Raw genomic sequence first — 8,674 nt, forward strand, 5'->3', positions numbered from 1 at the left:
GCTGCTGCCTCACGCCGCCAGGTGTCCAGGGTTCGATTCCGGCCTCGGGTCACTGTGCGGAGTCTGCACGTTCCCCCCCCCCCCCCCCCCTCCCAGTGTCTGCGTGGGATTTCTTCCGGGCGCTCCAGTTTCCTCCCGCAGTCCAAAGATGTGCAGGTTAGGTGGATTGGCCGTGATAAATTGCGTGTCCCTCGGTGTGTAGGGATGTGCGGGTTGGTGAGGGTTACGGCGATAAGGGCGGGGGGGGGGATTTGGGCCTAGTTTAGGCTGGTCACTCAAGGGTGGAGGGGGGTGGGTGCGCGGGAGAATCGTGGATCGCGCTCGCGCGGGGGGGGGGGGGGGGACGTGGGACTCGCCCGCGTTGGGGGGGGGGGAAGAGAGAGAACGTGGGGCAAGCTCGCAAGGGGGGGGGGGGGGGGGAGAACGTGGGACTCGCGCCCACACTCCAGCTCCTGACTTGGGTCCACGAACACTCTGGTAGGTTGAGCTCGAGACCCGGTGGGGTGGGAGGGGGGGGCCTTAACCAGTGAGAAATGGCTCGCTGACCCATCATAGAGTTTAAACAGGAACGTGGGGAAGGATGGCTTGGGGAGGGGAGAGGTTGCAGGAGAACAGCTTCCAGTTCACGAAGCACACTCCATCAGAGGGTTGAAAAGAGAATGTGCAAGGTGCTATCCGAATGCAATTTTAAAATGTTTTTTAAAATAAAATTTACATCCATTGGTGAACAGATACAGATAAACAGTCGTCCTTTTTGATCTCCCCATTCCCAGTCGCCCTACTCCTCTCCCCCTCCGCACTCTTGCAATTATAGAAAGCATAAGGAACACAAGGATGCCATTTGGCCTGCCGGGTCCCTGCTGGCCCTGACCTTGGTCCCACTCCGCTCCCGTGTCCCCGGGCATTATTTCCTCATCAGTTCACGATCCCATTCCCGTTTTGACAGCGCTGACTGAACCTTGCTCTGCCCCGCACTCAGGACGGAGAGGCACCTCTCAGATCCCGGCCACCGGTGGGGGGGGGGGGTTTAATTGTTAAATAAAGTTTTTCCTGGTCCTTTTCCCCCCCCCATTTGGTTGGTTCAACTGCCCCCCCCCGCACTCTCTGAAATGGGACGAGCGAGACGCTCCGTTCAATGGGATGAGAGGTGGGGTGGACTAGGGACGGGCGACAAGTTCCGAGCTTCGCCCAGCGACGCCCCCGCCCGCGTGTCTCCATGCTGATCCTTGAGGGGAAGCCCACCCGGGCAGTTAGGCAGTGTACAGCAAAGCTTCCGAAGACCCCCACCCCCACAGGGGGGGTGTGGAGGAAGGAAAGAGAGAGAAAAAACTGATAAGATTAGAGCTTGTGGATCCCCACCTCCATCGCAACCACCCCCCCCACCCGAAACGGCGACAGATCATTGCGGTCTGGCCATATTGTCCATTCAGCTTTTTTTTAAAAAAAGCGTTTTCATTTCCACTCCGGCGCTCTCTCTCCTCTCGGCCACAGGTTCAGGACGTCCGGGGGCGGACGAGGCAGTAGAGCTTGACGCCACCCTTGGCCGAGGGGCACAGGTCCCGCCAGCCGTCCGCGTCCCCTTCCAGCTTCAGGACATCCTGCAAAACAAAAAGACAGTCGGCACAAGAGTTGCATTTCTATAGCTCCTGTCACCTCCGCGTCCCAGAGCCCCTTTGCAGCCGAGGATATTAGTTCCCCAAGCGGTCGCCCAGGCTAACAGTTGGCGTCCCCTCCCCCCCAGGAACAGGCAGACCATAAGACAAAGGAGCAGCAGTAGGCCATTCGGCCCATCGAGTCTGCTCCGCCGCTCCATGAGATCGTGGCTGATCTGATGTGATAATCCTCGACTCCACTTTCCCGCCTCGTCCCCCTAACCCTCAATTCCCTGACTGATTAAAAATCTCCGCCTCGAATACACGGCCCAGCCTCCGCGGTGAAGAATTCCCTTCTCTCCGAGGGAAAGGCATTCCTTCTCGTCTCGGTCTTAGCTGGGCGATGGGGTGTGAACACGGGGGTAGATGCAGGAAGGCTGTTCCCAGATGGTGGGGGGGGAGAGCAGGCTCGAAGGGCCCCCTCGTACTCCTATTTTTTTAATGTTTCCATATCATCGAAATAGAGGCCAGCCAACCCCTTGAACCTGGTCCACGACCATTCACTGAAATCCAGGTTAATCTGTGATCCTACTCCATCTACCTGCCTTTATCCCATATCCCTCATTACCTTTGGGTTAACAAAAGTCGAGCTATCCATGATTTAAAAGTAGCTGAACGGGCGTCGATTGCCGTTTGCGGACGAAACTCCCCGCCGCTAACCCCCCCCCCCCCCCCCCCCCGCCAGCTCGTACCTCCCGGCGGGTGAAGATGATTTGGGTTGATTCGTGGGCCTCAGGGCCTCCGAGGAGATAACGCTGCCTCACCTCCTCCGATGTCAGCTGACACCTGAAAACAACACGAGGACAGTGCATTAACGTCACAACCACCGGTTCAGCGGGGAGCTCGTGGAACATGGAACTCGCTGCTAGAGGGGCTGGAGAAAGGGTGGGACTCGCTCCCACGGGGAGTGGGGGAGAAAATGTGGGACTCGCTACCACGGGGAGTGGGGGAGAAAATGTGGGACTCGCTCCCACGGGGAGTGGGGGAGAAATGTGGGACTCGCTCCCACGGGGAGTGGGGAGAAAATGTGGGACTCGCTACCACGGGGAGTGGGGAGAAAATGTGGGACTCGCTACCACGTGGGGAGTGGGGGAGAATGTGGAGCTCGCTCCCGCAGGGGAGTGGGGGAGAATGTGGGAGCTCGCTCCCGCAGGGGAGTGGGGGAGAATGTGGAGCTCGCTCCAGGGGAGTGGGGGAGAATGTGGGACTCGCTCCCACAGGGGAGTGGGGGAGAATGTGGACTCGCTCCCACAGGGGAGTGGGGGAGAATGTGGGACTCGCTCCCACAGGGAGTGGGGGAGAATGTGGGACTCGCTCCCACGGGGAGTGGGAGAGAATGTGGGACTCGCTCCCACGGGGAGTGGGGAAAATGTGGGACTCGCTCCCATAGGGAGTGGGGGGAAAATGTGGGACTCGCTCCCATAGGGAGTGGGGGGAAAATGTGGGACTCGCTCCCACAGGGAGTGGGGAAAATGTGGAACTCGCTCCCACGGGGAGTGGGGGAGAAAATGTGGGACTCGCTCCCACGGGGAGTGGGGGAGAATGTGGGACTCGCTCCCACGGGGAGTGGGGGAGAATGTGGGACTCGCTCCCACGGGGAGTGGGGGAGAATGTGGAACTCGCTCCCACAGGGAGTGGGGGGGAATGTGGGACTCGCTCCCACAGGGAGTGGGGGGGAATGTTGGACTCGCTCCCATGGAGAGTGGGGGAGAAAATGTGGGACTCGCTTCCACGGAGAGTGGGGGAGAATGTGGGACTCGCTTCCACGGAGAGTGGGGGAGAATGTGGGACTCGCTCCCACAGGTAGTGGGGGAGAATGTGGGACTCGCTCCCACAGTGAGTGGGGAGAATGTGGAACTCCCTCCCACAGGGAGTGGGGGAGAATGTGGGACTCGCTCCCACAGGGAGTGGGGATGAATGTGGGACTCGCTCCCACAGGGAGTGGGGATGAATGTGGGACTCGCTCCCACAGGGAGTGGGGAGAATGTGGGACTCGCTCCCACGGGAGTGGGGAGAATGTGGGACTCGCTCCCACAGGGAGTGGGGGAGAATGTGGGACTCACTCCCACAGGGAGTGGGGGAGAACGTGGGACTCGCTTCGGGGTGCAGGGGGAGGGGGGGGGGGGGGGGGGGTGGCGGCGTGCGTGCGGGAAAAACACGTGCGCCCGAAGAAGAAAGATGTTCTACCTGACGTAAAATTCCATACTGGGCCGTCCCGCACTTCGGTGATTCCTGGCAATTCCCAGCAGCACGGGCCTGCTCAAACTTTCCACGGGAACGTTTACCTGACGAAGGAGATCAGGGCAGATTAACGCACAGCAGCTCCGGTGGCCACGCGCCCTGCCAGGCTGTGTCCCAGGTGACAGCAAGTAAGACCCATCAGAGAGGAGGAGGGGGTTCGACCGCGAAGGGGTTTGACCTCGAAGCGAGCTGACTCAAAGTTGGCTGGAATCAAAAGGGTGATTTTCTGGAGGTTTTTAGGAGGAATTGATGAGGTGGGCAGACAGACAGACGCACACACACACACCAGCACGTGCTCGATCAATTGATAAACGCAAAGCGGAGGTAGGTCTTTAGTTGTTGAGGGTGTTAGAAATTTTCAGTCCAAGGACTACACTTGCGGTGCCAGGGTCCCGGGTTCAATTCCGACCTCGGGTGACCATCTGTGCGGAGTCTGCACGTTCTCCCCTCCGTGCCTGCGTAGGTTTCCTCCGGGTGCTCCGGTTTCTTCCCACATTCCAAAGATGTGCAGGTTAGGAGGATTGGCCGTGCTAAAATTCCTCCTTAGCGTCCAACGGTTCGGTGGGGTTGCTGGGTTACGGACTGGGGGTGAGTGGGACTAGATAAGGTGCTGGTCCGGTGGGTCGATGATGCAGGCCCGACAGGCCGAAGGGCCTCCTTCAGCATTGCCGGGGTTCTATGAAAGTGGGCGGCGTCGAGAGACAGATCGGCCACGACCTCACTCGGGTGGTCGAACAGGCTCAAAATGGCCTCCTGCTCAGACGGTGCTCTCTGAGGGGGGGGTGGGGGAGGGGGTCGCAACTGGAAGGGGGCTTGCCCCTCCGCTGCTTCTCGTGAGGGTTTGTTCCTCGCGGCTGCCTCTCTTTCTCTGGCGCACCCCCCCACCCCGGAGAAAGAGCACACGGTGTCCGGCTGGTACACGCGAGGCCCCCCCCCCCCCAGCAGGTACACTTGAGGCCTTCTGTCCCTGGCTGGTTCAGTCAGGAGTGTGACAACAGCTTAAATTTATGGTACAGCTCCTAACATGACAAAATGTCTCACAACATTTGCAGACCGGAGTGTTTGCTATAATATTGAACGTCAAACGTCCCTGTCCTCGAGTTATAGCATCGCGGTGGCATTATTACAGTGCTCAATTAGGGATGGCCAACAAATGCTAGGCCTCGTCCGGCGGCGCCCCCACATCCCCCGAGAGAAGTAAATAAGCGATCTGCTTGCCTCCCAACTTCCCTCCAAAACGAGCCGAGGGAGCTCAAGGATCACAGATCCAAGAGACGCCCACATCCAGAGCCAACGGGGGAGTCGTGGCCCATGAGGAGTTGGCGCCTGGGAGAGAGGGGTCGAGCGACAGGGCACAGGTCACCGGGCTCAGGAACATTTGAGCTTTTTCACTTTTACCTCGTCGCGGATCTCGCCCAAAATGGAGGAAAATATCTCTTGGACAATCAGCTCCCCCGACAAGTCCTCCGGCTGAATGGATTCTTCCGGAACATCTTTCGCAGCCATCTGCAGCGAGAGAGAGAGAGAGAGAGAGACAGCACGTGTTGAATATTATTGCAGGGAGGCAGCCTCTATTGATAACGATAACAGCAGAGGAGGGCGGTTCTTCGGCCCATCATATCGGTGCTGGCTATCCAACTGGTCCCTGGAGACATTGGCACGACCCCAATGGTGGCCCATCACCATGTTGGGAAATTCCCGGCCCTTATTTAGTCGATCAACCGAAGGAGATCAGACCCAGCGTGTCCAGCCCTTTCACCCCCCCCCCCCCCGACCCGTGGTGAAAGGCACGAAAGAAAGAGCCAAAGAAGTAGTTCCCATGGAAGAGCAATGCACGACTGGCCAGGTTGTTCATCTATTTGTAGTAACGATGTTGAGGGATAAATATTGGCCCCCGGGCATCGGGGAGAACTCCCGGCCGCCCGGCCTTCTTCCAACAGTGGCCGTGGGGTCATTTGTATCCACACCACCCACCCACCTCCCCCCCTCCGGCCGAGAGGGCTGGCCTTGATTTAATATCTCCTCTGGATGATGGCATCTCAACAGTGCAACACTATTTCGGTTATGGTCCTGGGAGTTGTCGGCCTGGAGAGAGTTCCACATTCTCCCCACTCCCCGTGGGAGCGAGTCCCACATTCTCCCCCACTCCCTGTGGGAGCGAGTCCCACATTCTCCCCCACTCCCTGTGGGAGCGAGTCCCACATTCTCCCCCACTCCCTGTGGGAGCGAGTCCCACATTCTCCCCCACTCCCTGTGGGAGCGAGTTCCACATTCTCCCCACTCCCCGTGGGAGCGAGTTCCACATTCTCCCCACTCCCCGTGGGAGCGAGTCCCACATTCTCCCCCACTCCCTGTGGGAGCGAGTCCCACATTCTCCCCCACTCCACGTGGGAGCGAGTCCCACATTCTCCCCCACTCCCTGTGGGAGCGAGTCCCACATTCTCCCCCCTACTCCCTGTGGGAGCGAGTCCCACATTCTCCCCCACTCCCTGTGGGAGCGAGTCCCACATTCTCCCCCACTCCCTGTGGGAGCGAGTCCCACATTCTCCCCCACTCCCCGTGGGAGCGAGTCCCACATTCTCCCCCACTCCCCGTGGGAGCGAGTCCCACATTCTCCCCCACTCCCCGTGGGAGCGAGTCCCACATTCTCCCCCACTCCCCGTGGGAGCGAGTCCCACATTCTCCCCCACTCCCCGTGGGTGCGAGTCCCATATTCTCCCCCACTCCCCGTGGGTGCGAGTCCCACATTCTCCCCCACTCCCTGTGGTAGCGAGTCCCACATTCTCCCCACTCCCCGTGGGAGCGAGTCCCACATTCTCCCCCACTCCCTGTGGGAGCGAGTCCCACATTCTCCCCCACTCCCTGTGGGTGCGAGTCCCACATTCTCCCCCACTCTCTGGGTAAATAGGTTTCTCCTGAATCCCCCGATTGGTCTCTCAATGACGGTCGGATATTGAGTGACAGCCTCCGTGAAACAACCTCCGTTGGGGTCACCCCCTCGGCCGACTGCTTCCCCCGCAAGAGGGAAGAAGCCGCCACACTTAGCAACAGGAGAAGCCCATCAGGCCATTTTCTGTCAACAACGTGGCCCTCAGCACCACCCCGCCCCCCCCCTTCCCCCACCCAGCACTCCTCTGGGCCATCATCCAAGTAGTGGCGCTGACCATGGGGGCAATCAACCTGGAGCAACGAGAGCCGGGAAGAAGGCGGGACGATTCTGCCTCCGAGACCAGTAAACGGGTCTTCATGGCGAATTAGTGCCTCGCTCCGGAGGCAACCCCTTCTGGTCTCGATACCGGAGAGGGGGCACGGACGGAGCGGAGAGAAGGGTTTATTCTTTAGAAAGATGTCCATAACAAACCCTTCGGAGGTCTTTACAACTGTGAACAAGTTGGACTGGGAGGGTGTGGAGAGATTATAAAGGTCGGGTCATAAATACAAGACCAACAGTAACAAATTTGGTCGGTAATCAACAAGAGGTTTGTTCGTTAGAGAGACTGGAACTCCACTGCCATTAGAAGAGGTTGAGGCAACTTGGATGCTTTGAAGAAGAAATTAGATGATTAATACAAGAGATACAGGGAATAGAATCATAGAATTTACAGTGCTGAAGGAGGCCATTCGGCCCATCGAGTCTGCACCGGCCCTGTGGAAAGAGCACCCTACCAAACCCACACCTCCACCCTATCCCCGTAACCCCACCTAAGATATTGTGAAAGGCTAAGATGAAGTAGATGGAGCGGGGGGGGGGGGGGGTAGGATTGACACGATGGGTCGAATGGCCCGCTTGTTCCTTTTTTTTGGTACAAACCTTGGGTTCTGGATGGCCCCCTGGTATGTCCACCTGACCTGCCGCCTCTGCAACTTGCTCGCTCCGCCTCAGGAAGACAAAACAGTCGTCCGCCGTGTGGACCATGGCCCCCACCCCCAGGGGCTCCGCCAGGTAGGCCTGGCTGTCGCCCAAGTCCGCCAGGCCCCGCTCCTGCAGCAGGCGGGCCTCCGGCGCCCAGTTGGTCCCCAGGTAGTCCCTGTAGCAGGTCAGGCCCAGCCTCAGGAGCAGCCGCCGGCCCCCGCCCTCCAGCGTCGCCGCCTGAATGCGGAACTTGGCCCCGTTGAAGAGCCACGGCTTCTCCTGCTGCCTCTGCCGCCAGATGTCAGCGATCCTCCGCTCCTGGTCGAGCAGGAGCCGGCGGTTGCACGCGGAAGAGATCTCCACCCGGACCTGGTCCTGGGTCAGCTCCCCGAGGGGAGGGCACTGGACCAGGAGGGAAATGTCCGGATCCATCTTTCAACTGAAAAGCAAATGGGAGAATTTTTAAAAAGAGAAGTTGGAGCAGAACAGTTCAAAAAGGAAACACACGTGGATTTCGATCGCGGCCTGTGCTACCTCAAGGCATCCCCATGTCATCGAATTGTCACGGTGCAGGAGGCCATTCAGCCCATCACGTCCGTGCCGCCTCCGCAAGTAAACAATTCACTCTGGAATTGTCCATCCCAGAGGGCACTGAATGCTCCGTCATTGAACATGTTTCGGGCACTGTGGGGCGGACAGGTTTCTGGTCTCCCTGGGGGATTACGGGATATGGGGGGGGGGGGGGGAAATGGAGCCAAAGCCCCGGATCGGCCACCATTCCATTGGGCGTTGCCTGGGCCTGGAACTTGCAGCTATGAGGAGAGATTGGGTCGACGAGGGTGGTTTTCCTCAGAACAGAGGAGGCTGAGCTCATTGAGGGGTACAAAAAGATGAGGGGCCTCGACGGCAAACACTCGCTTCCCTCTCG

At 59.1% G+C, this 8,674-nt stretch overlaps 1 protein-coding gene across 1 annotated transcript; it reads right to left on the reverse strand.

The window, feature by feature from the left end:
- Positions 1-672: 672 nt before the first annotated feature.
- Positions 673-8,411, reverse strand: nudt22 (nudix (nucleoside diphosphate linked moiety X)-type motif 22). Its single transcript, XM_038787486.1, has 5 exons — positions 7,705-8,411; positions 5,292-5,399; positions 3,840-3,937; positions 2,345-2,438; positions 673-1,598 (listed from the first exon to the last, which is right to left on the reverse strand). The coding sequence occupies exons 1-5, from the start codon at positions 8,176-8,178 to the stop codon at positions 1,494-1,496; spliced, it is 879 nt and encodes a 292-aa protein (XP_038643414.1). The 5' UTR covers positions 8,179-8,411; the 3' UTR covers positions 673-1,493.
- Between the last annotated feature and the right edge of the window lie 263 nt (positions 8,412-8,674).

The sequence above is a fragment of the Scyliorhinus canicula genome, chromosome 31 (assembly GCF_902713615.1).
Source record: "Scyliorhinus canicula chromosome 31, sScyCan1.1, whole genome shotgun sequence".
NCBI lineage: Eukaryota > Metazoa > Chordata > Chondrichthyes > Carcharhiniformes > Scyliorhinidae > Scyliorhinus > Scyliorhinus canicula.

Coding starts and splice junctions, on each gene's coding strand:
- nudt22 (XM_038787486.1), bottom strand. CDS start 8,178: ATGGATCCGGACATTTCCCTCCTGGTCCAGTGCCCTCCCCTCGGGGAG. Junction 2,439..3,839: donor AGTATGGAATTTTACGTCAG/GTAGAACATCTT, acceptor TGTTGTTTTCAG/GTGTCAGCTGACATCGGAGG. Junction 1,599..2,344: donor TCATCTTCACCCGCCGGGAG/GTACGAGCTGGC, acceptor TTTGTTTTGCAG/GATGTCCTGAAGCTGGAAGG.